General features: G+C 49.1%; 1 protein-coding gene across 10 annotated transcripts in view; it reads right to left on the bottom strand.

Moving 5' to 3' along the window:
- The window catches only part of ADORA1 (adenosine A1 receptor), a 34,729-nt gene that overhangs the window by 2,339 nt on the left and 9,557 nt on the right, over positions 1 to 22,833 (bottom strand). The window contains exons 1-2 of one of the 10 annotated variants that reach the window (XM_057728372.1): positions 22,520 to 22,558; positions 22,146 to 22,311 (exon numbers count right to left, since the gene is read on the bottom strand). The exons of 8 other annotated variants lie outside the window; for them this stretch is intronic. In XM_057728372.1, coding sequence (XP_057584355.1) covers positions 22,146 to 22,240 — 95 coding nt within the window. In that variant the 5' untranslated portion in view covers positions 22,241 to 22,311; positions 22,520 to 22,558. Of the gene's footprint in view, positions 1 to 7,707; positions 7,974 to 22,145; positions 22,312 to 22,519; positions 22,559 to 22,833 lie in introns of those variants that run through there. One more of the 10 variants, XM_057728375.1, reaches the window with a different exon arrangement.

Raw genomic sequence — 22,833 nt, 5'->3', positions numbered from 1 at the left:
CCGCCCCCAGGGTTGAAGAGATGCCCCCCGGGGGGTGTTCCCCACTTCCCGTTAAACCAATCCAGTCAACAGCCAGCATGTCCTCTGCCCACGCACTGGCCTTGGATCGAGTGCCAAGTGCTGGGGCCCGCCTGGCTCTGTGCTGAGGAGCTTGCTCAGCCCAGCAGCTTGCCCAGTTGTTATTTTCCAATGCAGCTTCTGAGATGGATGGAGTGCCCTCCTGAGCATGTAAACAGCTACTGAAACCCACGGGTATAAAGGCAGAGGCCTCCCTCTGATTCTGTTTTCTTCTATCCAGTGCCTGCAGACTCTGTGGCTTTCTCCTTCACAGCAATGATCCTTAAGGTCCCTCTCACGCTGGACCAAAGCCCACTGTGCTTTGAAGGCTTTACAGGAGTTGGAAGGGGAATGATTTGGGGGATGGGAGAAACTAGACCCCACCCCCACCCCGTCTAGAAAGCAAGCACTAGAAGGGACCTTGGGAACCTCATTTCCGACCTCATCATTCCAGTGGGGAAAGTGAGGCCCCTAGATGACTCCAACACATTCAGTGTGGTGCCCCCTCCTCTACTCTGTAATCATAGGGTCCTTGTGTCCCCAAAGCGCCAAGGGGCCTTAAAAGCTGTCCAGTTTGCTTTGCCTCCCTGAACTTTTCTTAGATCTAATCCTTGCTTTCTTGCTGTGACTAAAGCCTATTTCTACCTCTTGAATCCCCAGGAGAATAGCCAGCCCATGCACACTTTGGAGTCAGAGATTCATATCTGGGCCCCGGGTCTGCGACCTACTAGGTCAGTCCTTCCTCTGTAAAATGTGGGACCCACTTCAGATGAGCTAACATATGTGAAATGCTCAGTAAGCATCCCACCAACCCTTCTGTGCTTGAGCTCCTACCCTTCCAAGCCCCTGAAAACACACACACCTGGGAAACCCTGCTATCTCTAGATGCTCAGCAAACACAGACAAATGGCTCTGCAAACATCTGGCTCAGGGTCTGTTTCTGATGAGCTCAAAGTGCGTCCCGCATGTCCTATGGTGAAAGAAGCTCCGGGCGAGTCTGTGGGCTGAGACTAAAGGACGGCAGATCATTCTATCAACAGAGAAAGGCTAAGGTACTCTGCACAGCTGTCACAAGGTGGGCGGCAGGTCCCCGGGGTGAGCCTCGGCAGGGCCAAACGGGGCTGCAGCTGCAGAAGGAAGAATGGAGGCCGGGCACCTCCTATCACAGTCCATCACATCTACGGTTTATATCATACTTATCACTTACAAAGCCCTTTTACATTCATGTTTCAGGTAATCCCCGCAACCACTCTGCTAGGGGAGCACAGCACATAATCCCCATTTTACAGATTAGGAACTTGAGGTCCAGAAATGGGCAGCGACTTCCCCAGGTCTCCTAACTCCAAGACCGGCTCTTCTCAGGGCACCAGGCTGACTGTGGGTTGTTTAGATGTGGATGATTGGCAGATTGGGAACATCCCTTTTCTACAAGCATTAACATGGGAATGTCTGGACCCTGTTCAAAGGTGGTACCGCCCAGAGAAAGGGGGGCAGACAAGGTGACCTCTGGTATTACTGCCCAGACTGAGGACTAGGGGGGCGGGTGCCTAGCCCAGGACCTACATCTGGGCAATGATGACCCACCAAAGAGAGGAGGTGAATCCTGACAGTGTCCGAGGTGAGACAGAAGGAGGAGGCAACCTCTAGCTAGGGAGGTGCACTCCTTTTCTCCTCCCCTAACCCTTCTCAGCTGCTTGGAGCCCTGGCATTAAAGCTTTCCTGGGGCTCCTCCAGGGCCAGGTCCCAGCAGAGCCTGAACCTTAGGGTATCAGTTCTCATCTGTTTTTCTTGCTATTTTCTCCATGGTGGGAAAGGACTGGACCTAGGACCTTGGCTGAGGTGGGGCACGGTCTCACAGGAAGGGCTGCCTTCCAGGGCTGAGAAAAAAACTCACCTCTCCCTACATGTGAGAAAGAGAAGCAAAGGCTGCAAGTCCTAGGGCACACAGGGGGTGGTGCGCGCTGGATGTGCCACAAATGGTTGTTCCTCCCAAGTCACGGTCCAAGGCCTCATCACCCCCAGGGCTGAGCTGAGAACTAGCCAGAGAGATGGCTGCCTTCCACACTGCAGTCTCAGGCAGACAAAGGGGAAATAACGCAGTGGAGGCACTGAAATACCAAGTGGAGCCCTGCCCACAGGCAAGCAGGCCAGGCAGCTCCTTAAACATATTACTGAAGAAACCAGGGAGAGCCCTGCCCCTCCTGTAACTCCCTCACAGTGCATAAAATCCCCCCATTGGTGAGATGTTCCTTTGGGTTAAGCATCTCCCTTGCTGTGTGTTATTTTATTTATTTTTTTTTCTGTGTGTTATTTTTAAAGCCAAGATAACACTGACTCCATAGTATGAATTACTTCATTTGTCAGTATCTTCTTATTGATGATGAGAACATGAAAAAAATGGGTACCTAGAGCAGTTGAGATGGCAGAGACGCCAAGAGGAAAAGATAGAGCTTGAGGAAAGAGGTAGAAGAGTCTCCGGTTGCCAAGAGCTGGCCTTGCTGAACAGACAAGTATTTCATAACATAGCTGCTGCAAGAATAACTAAGTGTGGTTTAGAGGTTGAAATCGGGGAAGGAGGGCTGCAAATCCTGCACCCAAGTAGGGCAAGGCAGCGGATGCCATTGCTGCTTCCCTGACACCCTGGCAGGGCTGCCATAGGGGAGGAGGAGGTTCTGGAGGCTAAGGGAGGGGATATACAAAAATAATAATAGTAACTGACTAATAATAATAATAACAATGCGAACAAAAGCTGACATTTATTGATGCTTTTCACGTGCTGGCACCAACTTTATAAACAGCCCTGTGAGTTAGGTATCATTATGGTTATTACTCTCATTTTCTAACTGCAGTAACCGAGACTCAGATTATGAAACATGTCCAAGGTCACTCAGTGAGTAAGAGGCAGAGATGGAATTTCCAAGACTGAGATTTGTCCAAGTCCAAAGCCCACACTGGATCCCAGCTCTGCCACTCTGGGAAGATGGACGAGGGGGGCTCAGAGGTCCAGCACAGAAGAAGGGAGTCATGGCGGGTCTCACCTGCGTCAGGAAACCCCCTGGACCGGGCAGTTCTGAAGACGACAGCAGGCCTGCCTGGGAGCCTCCCTCCTCCCTCCACGTCTGACCTCTTTGCAGCCCTCAGACTTGTCTGTTTACGACCTGCTCAGCTGTTTAGTTTTCAGTGCTGGGCAACTAGGCAGCTGAGGCTCCCTCTCTTTCATTCATTAAACAGATATTCACGGAGGACTTGTAGGAGCCAGGTTATAAGTGCCGGGTTCAGGAATATCGGAGAGAACGGGCTTTCAGAAAAGTCATGGTCTAGAGGCAGGAGACAGGAAATCAATTCAAAAGCCAATAAATAGGTTGCTTAAGACGTATCACGTGGAATAAATAGGACACCCTGAGAGCGAGCGGCTGGGCGTGGAGTGCTGCTGACTCGGGTTGTGTGTGTGGTCGGGACAGCCTCTCTGGTGAGGACGCACTGAGCTGAGAGCGGCCTGATCACCAGGGGCAGCCAGGCATGAGGCAAAGTCCTGAGGCCAGAGTGGGCTCAGGGAGCAGAGCGGCTAGTGAGGGCTCCCGGAGAGTGAAGGCAAGGGCCAGAGCAGGGCAGCTGTGGATGTAGTCTGGGACGGCCACGCGAGAGGTCCCAAGGTTTTATTCTTGTGCAGGGAAAGCCGTTGTAAGCAAAGAAGTAATATAATCCAATCTCTGTTTTTAAAAGATACCTTGGGCTGAGGTGTGGAGCGTGTGTTGTGTGCAGAGGAAAAGCAAGAACACCACGGGGAGCCTATTTCAGCTGTCCAGGGAAGAGGCCAGGTGGTGAGCTCCGGTGGGCGGTAGTGGGGACCGGGGAGGAGTGTCTGGCTGTCAGATGTATTTGGGCACAGGGCCAACAGGACCTGCTGCTGAGTTTGGATGTCCAGGTGAGAGAAAGCCCCGTCAGGATGACTCAGGTTTTGATCCCGACCGCCCAGGGGAGGGGGGCACCATTCCCTGAGGCTGCTCCTCTCTCGCCAGGGGCCCTTCCCCTACTCCCAACCCCATTGCTCTCACTCAGGAATCTGGACCACACTGCTGGACATTCCTTTGTGTGCACCTCCCACCTGGGGCCTCCGCACGTCCTGCTCGCCTCCCTGAGAGGGCTGGGAAGGCGCCTTCCCCCATATCCAGATCTCAGATCAGATGTCACCTCCTCAGAGAAGACTCCCTGACCACCCTGCAAAAGAAGCCCTCTGCAGCCTCCTGCCGTTTTCAGTTCTCTTGATAGAGCTTATCACCTGTTGACTCTCTGAATCCATTCATCCACCCCCCCCCCCCGGTTAGATATAAATATGTAGATGTTTATGAATTTATTATCTGTTTTTCTCCAGTGGAACAGAAGCTCCGTTAGGACAGAGATTCATTTTGCAAGTTCACCAACTGCATTCCCAGTACCTAGAACAGTGCTCAATAATTATCTGTTGAATGAACGAATAAACAGATGTAAAAATGGATACATGAATCCATATACCCATTTATACAATGACACATTTTATTCAATGGTAAATAAAAATGATTTGCTCAATCATTCATGATTGAGGACCTACCATGTGAGTACACCTCAGGGAACCAGAGATAAGAATTAAACGGTAAGTGCTCAGTTAGAGACAGTCAGATTAGACAGGCATAGCTGAAGTCTTGGAAGCAATTACAGTGCCCCGGATGACATGAATCATCCCCTTGTTCATTCCCCACTGGGCAAGAAGCTGTGGGGGATCTGCTGCTACGTCAGAGAATTACTGGTCCCCTGCTTAGTTCCTGTGACATAAGGTTGCTCTGACGAGGGCCTCTTACGAGAGGTATGAGGAAGTGCCACCAGGCCACCAACCAGCTTCCAACACATCTATGGCAGCCCTGAGCCGCTGTCCCTGTATACTGTGAGACCAGCAGAGGCTTCCCGGGCAGAACTAGCCTCCGCAGAGTCTTCCAGAGGAGTGACGTTTCCATCTCAAGCTAAACTCCAGCAGGAGCCGTGAGCATGCCTGAGCTCTCCACTGGTCCTTCGCCTCATGGATAGGCCCCTTTCATGGATGAGATCACTTCCAGTTGGAGGCCCAACTGTACAGAGGGGTCGCCTCTGCCTGCATACAGATTCACAGGAGGGCTCTTCCTCCACTGGGAAGTGATTTTTAGGCTGACTCTGAGAATATGAACAATAAGCCTCTTTAGAACAGGAAAAGCTCAGAATGCCATCAGGTGATGAACAGACCAGGGGACCTAGGCAGGAAAGATGCATTTGACAGAGAAAAGAGAAGGGGGGATATGGAGATCCTCAAAAGCTCTCTGTGGCGGACCTAGAACTGACCAGTGGAGGAAGGTGCTCAGAGAAGCTGCTCCATCACTGCACAAAGAAGACTGGAGTGTGCTGGTCCTGAAGCTGTGTGTCCTTAGCTTTCCATCCTCACCCTGCCCTGCTCTGAGCCGCAGGGGAGGGTGGCTGACCCCTGCAGGCTGCATTTCCCAAGCTCCTGGGTAACTGGTTCATGGATGGCATTGGAGTGCTGGAAGGAAGAGATGGAAGGATAATTCCACCCCCCTCTCTCTGTCACAGATGGGTCTCAGGCAGCGGTTACAACTCTTCCTTGGCTCTACCTCCCACCAGCAGCTTCTCTGGGCAACTTCCTCCATTGGTCAGTTCCTAGTGGTCAGCACACTATGCTTCCAGCTTCCATTAGCCCCCTGTAGCCTCTGGGCTCCAGGACCACCTCCTTCCTTTGCCCTTCAGCCTAGGGGTAGGTTCCTATTGTTGCTAATGTCTGAGTTACCTCACTATCCCCTGTTTGACTTCTAAGACGCTTCATCACCTGTGTGACCATATTCCTGGCATTAAAAGCCCTATGTTGTAAACACCTAAGTGATTTCCATGGTTCTGGTTAGATCCCAATGGTTCAGGAGTGAAGCTGGAGCAGGAACAATTGGGTTTAGTTATCACAAAGAACTCCCTCCTAGAGGGATGAGAGAACTGTCCAGACTCTTAACAAATATGTGTTGACTCAGAAGAAGAGAGAGAGAATCCAAAGGCTGGGTTCGGAAAAGGCTAAACATGGTTCTGTTTGAAGGCAGGGGTGATGGTGTCCTGTGAGCTGCTGAGACCAGGGCAGGGTCCTCAGGCCCAGCCATCCCTGTTTCTTGTCATCTGCTCCTCACCAAGGCACTGGGCCCGAGCTGGGTAGGGGACTGGAGCGCGTCTGCATCTTTCTGCAGTATGCAGTTTGGATAATCTGGGGCTGAATCCTCCAGCTTCCCTTCCCTCGTCCTTGCCTTGTGAGAAGCAGTGATATTCCCCAGCTCTGGTTACCTCCTTCCTTGCCTCTCTTCTTATCATGGATCTCAGCTACTCTAACTGGAAACTTGGCTCTCAAGACCAGCGAGGTAAGGCTTTAGGGCTATAAACTACTTCCTGCAGAGAAACTCTCCCTCTCAAAGGAAACAGGAAACTGGATACAATCAAAGGCACTGGGCACGCTCCAGGGGCCAAGTACTTAACAGTAACCTTCCCCAGAGGAGTCTGGATCAGGGACCCTGGGGAAGGACCAGGACGTCTGGCTCCTAATAATCCTGCCTTGAATCTTGCTTGCTTCAGTCCCTGTGGCATCACCCCATCTCTAAACATCAGCGTCACCGATCCCCAAAGGGGGATCCATCTGACACCCTCAGGGCTCACGTGCAGGGCTACAGAGAGCAGGGGCGACACGGAACTCCTCGAAAGAACAGAGCTGGATAAATTAGTTAGGCTGGTAGTATAATGGGCCTTGGAAAGAACTCCTGGCCATGTTCTGAGGACAAACGACTCAACCGCCTGGTGGGAAAAACAATTATGTCTATGCACGTGACCTAGTAACGTCCTCTATTCTGAACGTCTTCTATTCTCCCTGCTTCAGATTCAGAGTCCCGTCCTTGAATCTGGGAGTGAGCAGAAGAAACATAGCCCCTGCCCTAAAGGAACTCTCCATCTGACAGGGGAGTTCTAGCGCCTGAGCAGAGGGAGTGCCCAGTCTGAAGGCAGAGCAGCCCAGGCTAAATAAAACCTGTAAGGCCAAAGTTCCTTACAGCAACCCCACACTCAAAGGTACACAGGTAACTGACCTCACAAATTCTACCACAGGCCTGTGTGCCTGTGACAAAACCTCTCTCTTCGCTGGTGGCCTCCACTCATCCTAACAAAGAGGGGTTGGGATTGAATCAGTGCATCTGATCCAGAGGAAGCTGCAGGGGATGTGGTGTAGGGAGGGAGATTCTCAGATTTGGGGAAGGCCTATTGTCAATCCACGGTCCCCAACCCTTTCCCCCAGTCCAGGGCATATCCGAATGTCCCCCCGCAGGCAACGGGAGGCCCAGGGACTGCACTTTGACACAATCCCCTGGGCGATTTTGAGATGCAGCCACCTCCTCCTCAGCCCCAGGACTCTGACCCCTGAGACCAGTGCAGCCCCACACCCCAGTGACCGGGTGGTCTTCGGGGAGGAGGGTGTCTGACCTGAGCTATAAACTCAGGAACACCGGATCCAGACCTCCGCATTCCTGGCCATTTCCTGCTCTGAGACTTGACTCTTTCCAGCTCTTGGGGTAAGGCCAGCAGGGTGAAAACACAAAGACCAAATAACCCTACCTTCTGTGGGAGACGTTCTGACTCATTCGGTGGTTCGGAAAACAGCCATCCTGTCAGCACACGGATTTCATGACCCGTGAGTGGCTGGCACAGTGAGGCCCTACTGGGATGACCATGGTGGTGAAGGGGGTCAAATTTCTTTTCCAATGAAGTAGAAAAAAATGACATTATAGGAAAAAGGAGCAGATTGGATCATTCCCACCAGCCTCTCTGGTCTTTGCAGACAGTGGTCACGTTCAAGAGGTGTCAGGGAATCCTGCAGCCTGGCTGGCACATCAACAGGGTGAGCACACGAGAGAGCTGGAAATACGCAGAGCTCCCCAGGCTCAAGAGAACAAGGGGCACACTGCCAATCAAGGTGTCTGCATGGACAACAATGACAGGTGGACCCCCAGAGCAGGGCAGTCCTCCCTTGGAATACCTCACTGTGGTGGGAGTCATGAGACCTGGGTTCTGGTCCAGCTTGGCTGGGAGGGAGGGAGCTGGCCTTGGGTGAAATGCCTCTCCTTTGGGGGCATCTGTACTTTCATCCGGATGATGTGGGACTGAATGAGATGTTTCCCAAGCTCTGGCAGGTCAAGTTCCCCTCTTCTGAAATGTGTCAGATGGCCTTCTGTGAAGAGGTGAACTTGGCACTAGCAGAGGGAGGGAGCACTGAAAACCACTTTGGGGATGGGGAGCCCAGGGGCAGTAGTCGAGAGGCACATACAACTCCCGAGAAGGGAGTCCCCCCTCTAAGGGTTTCACGCTCCAGCAACGTGCGCCATGGAGAGGAAGATGGGGAGCAACATGGAATGGAAGGAGAAATGACTATTTGTTGTGAGTGAGTGAAGCAATGAAGAAGAGTGCTGTGGAGTCAGGTCTGAGTGTAAGCTGCAGCTCTGCCAGTTAACAGCTTGTGGCCTTGACCAAGCACAATTCCTTGAGCCTTGCTTTTGTCCTCAGCACAAGTGCATTAGGAGACTTGCCAGGCGGGTTCACTGTGACCGTGAGGCCCCTCTGTGAACTGTGGCAAGTGGTGCCTGTTGTTATCGCCACTCTTCTCCCAAGGACATCCCTGACTCCACCAGAAAATACAGTCAGCTCCTGAAGACATACAAAACAGGTTTCAGTGACACGGACAAACAAAAAGTTATCTGTTTCACTTTGGAAGGACTGGTCACATGGCTTCAGTATCTATTTTGCACTCAGCTCTCCTGCCTAACTCACCCTTGGTATAGAATTAGTCTCTGTTCCCTGATCTGTCTGACGCGCGTCTGAGTCTTGGGTGGGGAGCAGATGGGGATGTGGGAGCTTGCTGAGCCCAGCACTAAACCCCACCCAGGTCCCTGGAGAAGCCACACTTCTTGGCTAAGCCCAGTAAAGCTCTCCTGCGTCCGTGGCCAGTGTCGACACGGGAGACGGGGGAGGCCGACTGGGGGGAGCTCATGCTCTCTCTTCTACCCCCCTTCTGCGTATCTCCTGGCCTCTCTGCAACCACAGAGCACGCAGCATCTGCTTGAAGGCCTGGTTCCCTCAAGGCACCATGATCCAGCTCTGGCCAGAGAGACAATATGCAGGCTCCAGCGCAGCCCAAAGGCCGTCGTCTGCTGAGAGCCAGGCAGCAGACCCAGTGTCCTAGTGCCCAGAGTCTGAAGTCACAGGCGCTGCCCCTCCCAGGCCGGGGAGACTCCTCCACCTGGGAAGTCTTTCCAAAGAAAGGGCCCACCCTCCCCCTCAGGCCTCCATTCCATAATCTGTACTTGTACATCAGAAAGTCCTACCCAGGATCTAACTTTAGTCCCTCCTGCTGCACCACAACCCAAGGCAGTACTGTTCTTGGGACCTGGAAGAAGCTGCAATCACATTCTCCCAGATCCTGGCCTTTCTCCCTACCTCATATCTAGGTTGGTGGAGTTTGGAGTCCAAATAACCGTGGTAAGAACCCCAGCACCCAGCAGCTTCCTGTCATCCCTCCTTAGTGCCTCTTGATGTTTCTTTGTCTTGAGTCCCACTGCATGCCTATTCACTGAGCACCACAGTGTGCAGGAACGTTCCATGAAGCTGCAGGCCAGGTGCAGTCAGGAACCAGTGCAGCCACCCAGGCAGCAGCACGCAGAAGAGTTGAGCAACAGCTGTCAGCCCTGAGCCCTGCCCCACCCTGGCCCTCCCACCCGCTGCATTTGCTCTAGGTTTTCCTTCCTCACTTCTGCCCCAGCCCCAGAGATGGTCTGGGGATAACGAGGGTCCTGAGGCAGTGGAAGGTGGGGAAGCACCCAGTCTTGCCCAGGTAGATGCAGGCCGGGTATAGAGTTCCCTTCCCAAGACAGCACGCAGCAGGATCCCCTGGATCAAGGTGGAGGCTGATGCCCTTCTCTTTCCCATGTGGGACAATCAGTAAAATTATTTGCTTTCCTTTCTGCGCATATAATTGCAAGTCCCTCAAGGGCAGGAGTCAGGCCTGCTTCAGTGTTGTATTCCTAGCACTACCATGGTACCTGGCACACAAGAATATTTTTAGATAGGAAAATAGATTCATATAAAATACTCAAAACCAGAAAAGGCAGAAGAAGAGCAGGTGGGGGAGAAACAACAAACCCAATGAATAGAAAACAATTCCAAACATGGTAGATATTAATCCAGTGATATCAATAACCACCTTAAATGTGAATAAAGTAGGAAGAAGGGTAAGAGGAAACCACTCTGAAGCTTTTTGCTTTTCTCCACAACATCCTTCCTGGCAGGAAGAAGAGCCTGCACCAGCCCATTCAGCTGAAGCTCCTTCCATAAAATCCTTGATACTTCCATTCCAAGTTTCTGCCCCAGTCACCCAGCCACTTTCCATTATAAGTCACCCAGCTTAATACATTAAGCCACTTAATTAGGTGGTTCTAGCAAGAGTCTAACGACAAGACCAGCCTTTCTCCTCACAGCCGTCCCTGGGTGGAAGTAGGGAACAGTCTGTTCTCAGGGACTTGGCCCACACTCCTGTGATGTGCACTGGATAATGGAGCGGCGTGAAGCGCTGGCAGCATCCCAGAGCAGGGGCCTGGCGAGGCAGCTTCTCTGAGCATTGATCAATGACCTCATTTTCAGTCACTTCTGCCACTTCTGCAAAGCCCAGTAAATCACTCACACCTGGCATGACCCTGGATGAGGGAATCTCACATTATGATGTATGTGGGAGAGGAAGAAGCTTATTAAATCAAAGTCTTTTTTTTTTTTTTTCCATCCACCATTCACGAAAACTTCAAAGGGCTGTGCTCAGAGCCACAAAAAGAAAATGCAGATTGCTGGCAATAATAGACCTTGGGGACTCAACCAGGCAAGAGTCAGGTAGGACAGGCACCGCAGGCATAGGGTGGGGACACCAGCTGACACTAATACCAACAATCTGGGCCATTTGGAAGGTCCAACTCGAGGGCCCCCAACTTTCAAATCCCACAAAGGCCTGACCACCCACAACTCTCCCTCCCCTGACCGCCATAGCTGGTACCCACTATCTCCAGCAGAGTCACAGCATTGGCCAGGGAAGCAAGAGGCTCAAGATAACGAAACACTGGCAGGCATTTGATAGGCATTAGCGGGCCCGTGTTCGAATCAAACTCAAACTTGCTGTGTTAGCAGATTGCATCCCCTCTCAGAATCTTAGCTTCCTCGTTTAAAATGGAGCTGATATCTGCCTACCCTACCTCCCTGTATTTCTATAGTAACCACTTGGCATTAAGCTTTACATACAGTCTCTCCTTTCCTCTTTTCACAGTCATCCTAGGAGAAAGGTAGCATCTCCGCAAATGAGGAGACTGGGTAACTCCTTCAGATCGCATAGCTGGTGGTCAGAACTCGAATTGCAACTCAGGGCAGCCGCCTCCAAAACCAGGGTTTTGTGTTTCACACAATAATACCCCCAAGACGCTGTGAGGACATTAAGGATAGGGACTATAGTCTTATGTTCCCCAGTATCCCTTATTGTCCAAGCTTCTCAGACTGCGATGTGTGTGAGGAGAAAAGCCCGACGGCTTTCAGCCTAATGGTTGGCACAGAAGTAACCCTCCCCACCCTTGTTTGGGAAGGAGGCTGTCTGAGGAGTGCAGAAGAAGAAAAAGCATTGTCTTGGATCCTACAGGAAACAGGAGCTCAAATCCCTGCCGGGTCCCTTGCAAACCACCTGTGTGACTTTTTTCTCTTAACAGAGAGCCACCTCTACCATATGCAGAGAGGAAAGGCAGGGAGCCAGGATGGGAGAAGGGAAGGCAAGAGACTCCCTCCCTCAGCAAAATGCTAGTGGGGAGGCACAGCTCTCCTCACAAAGCACTTCCCACCAAGGATGCTCCTTGTTGCACGCATCAGCATGCCTGATAGAAAGGGCAGATTCTGTTGTTGCCGTTTTACAGGTGGCAACATACTGAGGCCCCAGAAGGTTCAGGGAGTGCCTGAGGCCAACGCTTGGCTGGTTAGCGTTTGAGCTGAGACTGAACCCAGGTTCCTCTGACACTGGTCCAGCGCTCTTTGCAGGATGCACACTAACCTGTGGGTGGCAGAGAAGGTCTCCCGGAATCCCTCACAACACTCAGCTCTAGGACCCAGCGCAGGGTCTGCGGAGCTGCCTCTCTAGCCCATCTCCTCCACTCTCACTTCCACAGACCTCATGGGATTATTTCTGCTGCCGTGATGCCAGCAACACCTCCTGATTTAGCTTCCCTGCACTTGTGATGGAGGTAGCTATGCAAATGAGCACATGCAGGCCCTAGAACCTGAGAGAAACCAGGCAGGGCCTAAAGGAAAGCAGATGGGAGGTCAGGTGAGGCCTGTACCCACTAGCAGCCTCTGTCTTAACTCTGCCTGTGCCAGTTTCTCTTACCTGCAAAATCTTGTGTTCTGCCTCCATCTTAGCCTAAGAAGCCATCTGAGGACAGGGGCTGTGGTTGCCCACAGTGTGGAAGTCCCTGAGGACAGTGGTCAGGTGAGTGGGTATATCACAGACAGCATTCACTTTGAAATCTGGCAGGCAGGTATTCAAATCCCAGTTTTGCTAATTGTTAGCCAGGATAATCATTTTCAAGTTCCTTTACCTCCCTGGTCCTCTGTTTCTCTATTTGTAAAGATGGTACTGATATCAACCTTGCAAGGCTAAATAAAATGAAATATGTGACCGAAGAAGACACTCAGCACTGCTCCTGACACTGCAGCATGCAGGTGCTGCCTCTCCTCCTGGACCACATGTCTCCTTCCTTGGCATCCTCTCGTGTCAGGCAGCTCCTGGGCTCATGGAGGAGCTTGAAGCAGAAAGGGAGGTGCTCCAGGCACTGTACCCAGCAGAGTGACAGAGCACACCTCACTTGCATATACGGCTCTATGCGCCTCCCAGCCCTGCCACAGCCACTTCCCCAAAGCAGAGCTCACCAACGTTAGGCCATGGCGTGCATGTGAAGGAACCCCTCAAGCCACAGTGGTAGATGGGAGTGTTAACTATCCACCCCAACTGCAACAGAGACAGAGAAACACACGTGTGTGCCGCTATCCATCCATCCTCTTCCCTCCCATGAGACAGCAGGAAAGGGGAAGAATAAGCCCTGGGATACTGGAGAGAGATGGTAGGTTTCCATTACTCTCACGTGTAATCCTTTCAACAACTCAATGAGATAAATGTCATTATTTTCATTTTAGAGATGTGAGACTGAGGCTCAGAGAATTTGGCCAAGATCATAGAACAAGTAAGTAGCAGAGTCAGGACTGGGAGACCAACACTGACAGCCTGTCTCCTAAGGCACTGAGGGTTCTGTGCCTCTCAGCATCCCTTCCTTCATCAGACGCAGCACACACCCTGCTTGCTGGATCCTTGCAGCAACCCTGAGAAGTCATGCAGGGACTGAGTCCCCTTTGCTGATGAAGACGCAGGGCCAGAGAAACCAGGTAGCTTGTCCAAGTGGGTACCGCAGCAGACTGAGTTCCAGCCTCTGAGTTCCCGGCTCCAAGTCTCTCTTTGTACTGGGCACATTGACGGGTCAAGCCTCCCTGGTTTGGGAGAGGGTTCCCCTGTCCTTGATTCTCCTCCCAAGTGTTTCCTTTGAACAATTTTTTCTTCAAATTTTGACAGTAGACTGAGCTTAGACGCGGGCCATGTTCTGACAGGAAAACTGGGGTCTAGAGAATGCCCCCTCCTTGCCTGTGTGGACTTCAGAAATGGGAGGTGACAAGCGCTCCTGTGCAGGCCTCTTGAGGCCCTGGAGCTGCCCGTAAGGAGGACGTAAAGCCTAGGACTAGCCTACACATCCAGTCACGCTGAGTTCCCTCCCCACCAGCCCCAAGGTGCCGCCCACCTTGTGTGGTCAGGGAGTTGTTGATGTAGAGCCTCCACTCCACTGGGTGCTGGAGGTGCACAGCCGTCTCCTGGCTGCCAGGGGCTGTCTACAGCTTGAGCAGGTGGTAGACAGTGTGGCACAATACCCAAGAGGGAAGGCAAAGAGGGAAGAGGTTTTTGCTTTTAAACATCAGCTCCAAAGACAAACTCAGCCCCTGTGCCAGGCATGCAGTAGCACCCACTTCCTGATCTCCTCACCTCCTGGCAGCAGCAGCAGCTGTGTCTGTCTCTCAGGTCTCTGCTCCACTCACGTACCCATAGCCCTGCAGCCAACATTAGTTCCTTCTGCCACCTCAGTGCCAGGCAGTCAGGCCAGCTCTTGGGTGGTACACTGAACTGCAGGCCAGAGGATGGATTGGGGTGGGGGTTTGGGAGTACCTGCCTCCTCCACACGCACACACACCCAGAACCAACTCACCCTGAACAATGAAGCCATTTTCCTCTTCTGTTCCGAGAGCAGTGCCTTACAGACAACTCTCTGCAGTAGGGATAGGGATTGTGCCCATTCTATAGATGTGGAAACCGAGACCTAAAGAGGTGAGTGATTTACCCAAAATCACTCAGCAGTAAGGTTGGAGTCAAGGCTCAAATACAGGCCTTTTCATTCATCCATTCAATTGTTCATTCAACAATTCCAGTTACACTTAGGTGCTGTGTGACTAATAACAAGTTGTTTAACCTCGCTGAGCCTCAGCTTCCACAGAAAATGTGGAAAATAAGAATATAACTATTACTATAAAATACTATTAGTGCCTCTTCATAAAATTGTACAAGGATTTAAATAAGAGAATTCATATAAAGTATTTAGCACAGGGCCTAGCAAATATTAGGTGTTTGAGAGTCACTTGCCACCATTATCATTCATTTATTGGTCAAGCATTGGATACGAAAAATGGGCAGAAACTATGCTGGACACTGTGAGGGAGAGATGAATCTACTCGGACCCCACCTCCGGTTGTTCACAGGCCAGTGAAGGAGGTTACTTCAGTGCAATCTGACAAGGGCTGTGTTACAGGGGACCACGGGGAGCCGTAAACACAACAAAACAAGGAAGGCTTCCTGAAGGATGTGTCATCTGAGTTGACTATTAAAGAATGAGTAGGAATTAGAAAAGAGAAGGAAACAACTTTCTGAGGGTGTGTGTGTGTGTGTGTGTGTGTAAGACATAGTCTTAGATGTTAAATATCCTTCTTTTATCCTTCGCCTCAACTCCAAGCCCTGGGCAGGTTAAGATGTACCTGGCTAGGAGGCAGGGAAAGTGAGTTTTGAGCACAGGTAGAAGGAAGGGTGGGGCTGAGCATCCTAGGCTGGGGGAGTAACCTTGGCCCTGTGTGCTGGTGTGTGGGCCTGGCTTGCTCAGGCCTCCTGCTGCGTGGCAGCTGGTAAATTGTCAGTCTCACCCACGAGACTGTGGGTCTGTGCCCTTGAGGGCAGGGCTTGTGTTGTCAGAAAACATTTCTTGACTTGAACACATAAACTGTGTTCCTACGTCAAGGAGGATTAATGGCGGGGGGCGGGGCATGAAGATTGGGTGGGGCACAAACAAGAAAGAGATTAGCTTTGAATGAGGGACTGGGATGGGAGGGGGCAGGGGTGCGCACGCAGAATTGAATGAAAGGTCTGAAAACCCAGGATATAATTTTTTGACCTTTAAAAATAAAAAGCTATAGCTCCCTCCATACACCCCGCTCCCCCAACACACACCTCCCCCGCTAAGAGCCTGAAGCCACCGTGGCCTCCTGTCATGATTAAAGGTGATGATGGCATCGTGCCTTCACACCCCTAACTGGTTTGCTGGCTGCTCCCAGACTGGCAGCCCCTGGGCCTGACACAGCCACTCTGAGTGACGTCTGTGTCTCTCCCCAGCCCTTGCTGGGCCATTTGAGAGCGGCAGCCCCAGGAGTCCATAACACGGGGTGAGGGGTGTTGTGTTTACTCTGCAGAGGATGGGTTACCATGGCAGGTATGTCTGCTGAGCACAGCGAGTCCCTAAACACCCTGAGTGTTTTCCTCCCCAGAGAGGATTTACGGAGCCGCCAGCCCTCAGGGGAGCCCTTGCTTCAGCTCCCTCAGAGGCCAGCCCTGCAGGAAGGGCAGGACGAGGACTTGGGAAGACAAGCAGAGCTCAGGAGGGACTACCCTTCGTACCCTTTCCCCATAGAAACAGGAGCATGGGGACCAACGGGAGCTGAGCTGGGGGTCAGGAGGCCAGAATGCTCCCCCCTAACTTGCCAGGTAAGCTTGAGTGAGACCTTTACTCCTCTGATCTCCTGGGGATGTTTTAACGAAATAACCCTCCACTCTCCAGTGCCTGCGTTTGCCCTCTGTGGGTGAATGTAAAATATCCACTGACTTCTTCTCCACCTGGCTACTCAATCTGCCCCACTAAGTCTCCCTTCCCCGCACAGACGTTGATTCAGCCACCTACTAAGTGCCAGCCGGGCACGTGCTGTTAAATCCTGAAATACAATGGGTGAAGCGGATGGAGAGAACCACATCCTGCTCTCACAGAGTGTGCAACTCATCTTGACAAGGACTTGATCCCAGCAGGACGGCAGTGGCCACATAACATCAAGTGGTAAGTGAAAACCAAATCTGGATTATTTGATGATAGTAACAGCCCACATTTACTGAGTGCCTACTATGTGTAAGCCCCTTAATGTTTCTCATCTCTAAGTCTCATAACAGCCTTGAGAGGAAGTATTAAGAAGCCTGTTTTGCAGAAGAAGAAATGGAAGCTCAGAAAGGTTAGGTAACTACTCCAAGATGATACGGTTCTAAGTACTTGAATTTTCTGTCTTGGGAGACTGCTCTTAGCCTTCATTCCACGTATGTACCTCCATAAAGCAGGGGGAGAGAGATGCTTCTCTGAAAAGGTGATCATTAAAAATATCTGGGGTAAAATAAGTCATGGGAATGTAACATACAGCATAGGGAATATACTCAATAATAGTGCAATAACTTTGTATGGTGACAGACAATAACCAGACTTATCTCGGTGATTATTTTGTAATGTACAAAAATATCAAATCACTATGTTGTACACCCGAAACTAATATAATATTGTAAGTCAATTATACTTCAATAAAAAAATGAAAAAAATATCTGGGGTAGAAGGGCTTTTTTTCCGACAGACCTTTCCCTCTGGTGCCCCCAAGATAATCATTGCCTGATACATTCCCATTCTGGCTGCGTGGGTGTACAGCAGTGCTCTTGGATCCATTGTGCTCAGAAAAAAAGGGCTAAAAAGTAGCTCTTGCCCTGCTGCAATCTTGGCGCCTGCTCTCCCAGGGGTGGGAAGCAGAGAATTGGAAGCCTGTGGACTCTGAGAGCAGGCTGCATGGTGAGAGTTGCAAGGTCTGGCTCTCAGGGCGTGCACCAACCCCGCCAATTGCACTGCAAAGCTTTCTCTGGTACACAAGGCAAAAGGAGATTGTTTCTGCATAGAAGAGCTGACAGTGCTCCATTAAGCAGTCCATGGCAACAGAGATCCTGTCCCCATGTGCCCTATGCCAGCCTTGGGGCTCCCCCAGCCCTCCTGCTCTGCCCATCAGGGCTAGGCTGGAGCTGATACTTGATAACTGCCTGCTTATTTGTTGACCATCTTCTCTGCTGCATTAGCTGAACCTGGGCCACCCAGTGCCCAGTTGTGCGAGGACCCTGTTGAGGAGTTGAAGAGCAATGACCACTGTGCAAGGGATTCACACAACCCCCCGTGCCAGGCCACTAGTGGGTTCCAGAGACGAGGGTGGGAAATGAGGCTGTGGGGACACACAGAATATGTAGGGAGAGCGCCCACCTGACTGAGGATGGGTAGAGACCTGGGGAGCCTTAGTTATCACAGAAGCTACTGTGTCTCATTCTGAATAAAGCCTGGCAAGAAGGACAAACCCCCAACTCTGCTGTCTGCTTCTGGAAGCTTGAGGGAGGCCAAAGCCACATGTCCTTATTGCTGTGGTCTCAGCCTGAGAAAGCCAGTAGCCTCCTGAGAAGTGAGATGGGAACAGTAGATGGAGTAGCTGGAACACCTAGGAAACTTGCTGGACATTTGAGGGACTCTTTCTCTGATGCTGTGTGAAGCAAAAAGGGGCCTGTCTGTTGGACCACATGAAGGGACAGAAGCTGGGGAATGAGCAAGGGAGAGAGGCCACCAGTGGACTTGTCATTACATCACTTCCACTTGAGCACCTTCTAGGATCCGAATCTTCCCTCCATTCCTCCCTTCCCCACCCTTCCCTGTCTCTAGAAATGGCACCTCCATCCACCCCGTGGCTTCAGCCTTAATCCTGGGGAGTCATATTTGATCCTTCTCCCACTCTGCACATCCAGTCCCTTACCAACTGGTTCTAACTCTAACGTACCTGAAATCTCTGACGTTCTCTCCATCTCCACTGCCTCCTCTGCTCCCTGCTTGCCCCAACCCCCACCTATGCCATGCTCTCTTACGGTCTTGTCCTACCCCCTCTAAGCCATCCTCCACATATCAGGCAGGGTGACCTTTTGTTAATGTGGTGAAGATATTGATTGATTTTTTACAAATGTTAAACCACACTTGCATACATGAAAGAAAATCTATTTGGTTGTGATATATTATCCCTTTTATGTATCACTGGATTCGATTTGCGAATATTTTGTTAAGGATTTGACGTTTTAAAAATGTAATCTGGATTATGTCATTCCCTGCTTAAAGCACTCGAAGGCTTCACTCTATACCTAGAATCCAATCCAAACTCTTGACCATGAACCACATGGCCTATAAGGCCCTACCTTAGTCCCTCGGCCTCTTGAGAGCTGGACTGACACAGGGTTCAGAGAAACCAGCAAGAGCGAGCCACAGCGAATTCCAGGATGGCTTCCTGCCCCCGAATTCTTCTCAAGTTGTAACTGTAGCCACCTGCCTGTCTATCTGTGTCTTGGCTTGCTCCCAACTAGTCTCTAAATTTAATGAGGGACCAGGGCCGACTTCTTGACCATGATAAGATACCTAATGCCTGGTATGGAATCTGGCACTTCTGAATTAGTGAAGGAACGAACTCTCCACCTCCTGCATGCCTGGGCCTGTGCCGCTGAGCACTCAAATCTATCACCACCAACTTCAGGTGGACCCTTAATGCTGCCCCCAGTTATACTAGACTTTCCGAGTCTAGTCATTCTCCCACCTCCTAAAGAATTATTTCACTCTTGCTACTCTCTCCTCCGTCTCAGCTGATGACCTTGCTTCCCACTTCACTAAGAAAACAGAAACACTCGGAAGAGAACTACACCTACCAGCACCCACACACTCTGCCTTCCTGGCTGTTAGATGATCTCCATGCTCCTCTAAAGCCAATCCCTCTGCGTTTGCCCTAGGTCCCAGCCCTGCTGGCCTAAATAAGGACATCATTCCAGAAATTCTCTCCTTTGCCCTATCGTTAGTTTTGCACGCTCTACTAGATTGCCTCAGTCAGTACACAGACATACGAATGTCCCTTCTTAGCAAACAACAAAGCAAAATGCCTTGTTTCCACTTCTCCTGACAGCTCTTGCCCCATGGCTTTGTGCTCTGTGACAAAATTCCTCAAAAGAATAATCTATGCCAGCTGCTTTCAATGCCATTCCTCTTCTCTCCTGAGCACTCTCCAATCAGACTTTCTGTTCCCACCACTCTATTAACATTGCTCTTGCTAAATCCAATGGCAATTCTCAGTCCTCATCTCACTTGACCCATTGGCAGCATCTGACAGCCAATCTCTTGCTCCTCCTTCATAGACTCTCTCTACTAGGCTTCTAGGACACCACCCTTGGGGCTCTAGGTTTCTTCCTATATCTGTGGCTCTCCTTAAGTCCCTTTTGCTGGTGCCTCATCTTCTCCTCAACCTCTCAATGCTCAGTCCTTGGTCCTCTCCTCTTCTTTTTTGAATATTTAAGAAAAATTGTATACAATTTTGAAAGGCAACTTTCCACCTACAGGTATTACAAAATATTGGCTATATTCCCCATTTTGTACAATACACCCTTAAGTCTATCTTACACCCACTCCCTGCACTGGTAACCACTAGTTTGTTCTCTGTATCTGTGAGTCTGCTTCTTTTTGGTTATAGTCACTAGCTTGTTGTATTTTTTAGATTCCACATATAAGTGATATCATACAGTATTCGTATTTATTTGTCTGATTTATTTCACTTTACATAATGCCCTCCAAATCTATGTTGCTGCAAATTGCAAATTTTTTTCTTTTTATGGCCGAGGAGTATTCCATTGTGTGTGTGTATCTATATATCTATATCTATATAAATTGGAAAGAAGATATATATATCTTCTTTTCCATTCATCTGTTGATGGACACTTCGGTTGTTCCCATATCTTGGCAATTGTAAATAATGCTGCTATGAACACTGGGGTGCATGTATCTTTTTGAATTAGTGTGTTCATTTTCTTCAGATATATACCCAACAATGGAATTGCAGATCATATGGTAGTTCTGTTTTTAGCTTTTTGAGAAACCTCCACATTGTTTTACACAGTGGCTGCACCAATTTACCTTCCCATCAACAATGTAGGAGGGTTTCCTTTTCCTCACATCCTTTCCAACATTTGTTACGCGTGTTCTTTCTGATGATAGCCGTTCTGACAGGCGTGAGGTGATAGCTCACTGTGGTTTTGATTTGCATTTCCCTGATGATTATGATGTTGAGCATCTTTTTATGTGCCTTTTCGCCATCTGCATTTCCCCTTTGAAAAAAATGTCTATTCGGTTCTTCTGCCTACTTCTTCATTGGGTTTCTTTTTTGTGTGTGTTGAGTTGTGTGAGCTGTTTATATATGTTGGCTAATAATCCCTTATTGGTCATACATTTACAAATATTTTCTCCCATTCAGTAGGTTGTCTTTTCATTTTGTCAATGGTTTCCTTTGCTGTACAAAAGATTTTAAGTTTAATTAGGTCCCATTTGTTTATTTTTGTTTTTATTTCCATTACTCTAGGAGACAGATCCAAAAAAATATTGCTGCGATTTGTGTCAAAGAGTGTTCTGCCTATGTTTTTCCTCTAGGAGTTTTATAGTATCTGGTCTTACATTTAGGTTTTTAATTCATTTTGACTTTATTTTTGTATATGGTATTAGAGAATGTTGTAATTTCATTCTTTTACTTGTAGCTGTCCAGTTTTCCCAGCACCACTTATTGAAGACTGTCTTTTCGCCATTGCATATTCTTGCCTACTTTGTTGTAGATTAATTGGTCATAAGTTCATGGGTTTATTTCTGGGCTCTCTATCCTGTTTCATTGATGTATGTGTCTGTTTTTATGCTAGTACCATTCTGTTGTGATTACTCTAGCTTTGTAGTATAGGCTGAAGTCAAGGAGTGTGATTCCTCCAGCTCTGTTTTTTTTCCAGATTGTTTTGGCTATTCTGGGTCTTTTGTGTTTCCATACAAATTTTAAAATTATTTGACCTAGTTCTGTGAAAAGTGCCATTGGTATTTTGACAGGGATTGCACTGAATCTGTAGATTGCCTTGGGTAGTGGTCATTTAAACAGTATTGATTCTTTCAATCCAAGAACATGGCATATCTTTCCATCTGTATGTGTCATCTTTGATTTTTTTCAGCAGTGTCTTAGAGTTTTCAGAGCACAGCTCTTTTGCTTTTTAGGTAGGTTTATCCCCAGATATTCTTTTGGATGCAATGCTAAATGGGATTGTTTCCTTAATTTCTCTTTCTGATACTTCAATGTTAGTGTATAGAAATGCAACAGATTTCTATATATTAATTTTGTATCTTGCAACTTTACCAAATTCATTGATGAGCTTGAGTAGTTTTCTGGTGGTGTCTTTAGGATTTTCTATCTATAGTATCATATCATCTGTATCCTCTTCTTTATTTCTACTTTCTCTCTTGGGCATCTCATCCAGCCTCATGGATTTAAACACCAACTACATGCCAATGACTCTCATGTTTATATCCCCAGACCTCTCTCTTGAACTGAATCCTTGTATATCCATCCAACTGCCTGCTCAACATTTCCACTGAGGTATTTAATAGATACACCAAACTCAATGTGTCTAAATCTGAACTCCTTTTTTTGTTCCCTAAACTTGTATCACCTGTAGCCTTTCTCACCTCAGATAATGTGCACTCCATACATCCAGTTGCTTAGAACTAAAAGTTTGGTCATAGTTGACTCTTCTTTCTCTCACATCCCACATCCAATCCATATGCAATTTTTTCTTTCTTCCAAAAACATCCAGAATTTAAACAAATCGTGGCACATTCATTCAATGGAATTCTAACAGCAATGAGGGGGAAAAAAATTAAAAAAAAAAAAGAAACAAGTAAAACCTACTGTTTTACTCAATAGTATGGATGAATCTCAGACATAATTTTAAGCTTCAGAAGCCAGACAGAAAAGAGTATACACTACTCAATTCCTTTTATAAAAGTTCAAGAACAAACAAAAGTCAATCTATGGGGATAAAGGTCAAAATAGTGGTTACCTTTTGGAAAATATCTTGGGAAGTGCCTTCTGGGATGCTGAAAATATTCCAAATATTGATCTGAGTGGTGGTTACAAAGATACATCCATATGCAAAAAATTTATTGAGCTATACACTTAAGACTTACGTACTTTACTGTATGAACATTTTACCTCAATAAAAAGCAATATAAAAAGTTAAAATTTGAAAATGCACATCCAGAATTGATCACTTCTTACCACCTCCTCTGCTTCCTATAATTCCCATTCAAGCCACTTCCCTCTTCTCTTGCCTGCATTGCTGCTATAGCGCCTAACTAGTCCCCTGCTTGTCCC

The sequence above is a fragment of the Hippopotamus amphibius genome, chromosome 3 (assembly GCF_030028045.1).
Source record: "Hippopotamus amphibius kiboko isolate mHipAmp2 chromosome 3, mHipAmp2.hap2, whole genome shotgun sequence".
NCBI classification, from domain to species: Eukaryota; Metazoa; Chordata; class Mammalia; order Artiodactyla; family Hippopotamidae; genus Hippopotamus; species Hippopotamus amphibius.
Note: the sequence above shows the minus strand (reverse complement) of the source record. Positions and strands in the feature narration are given on the sequence as shown.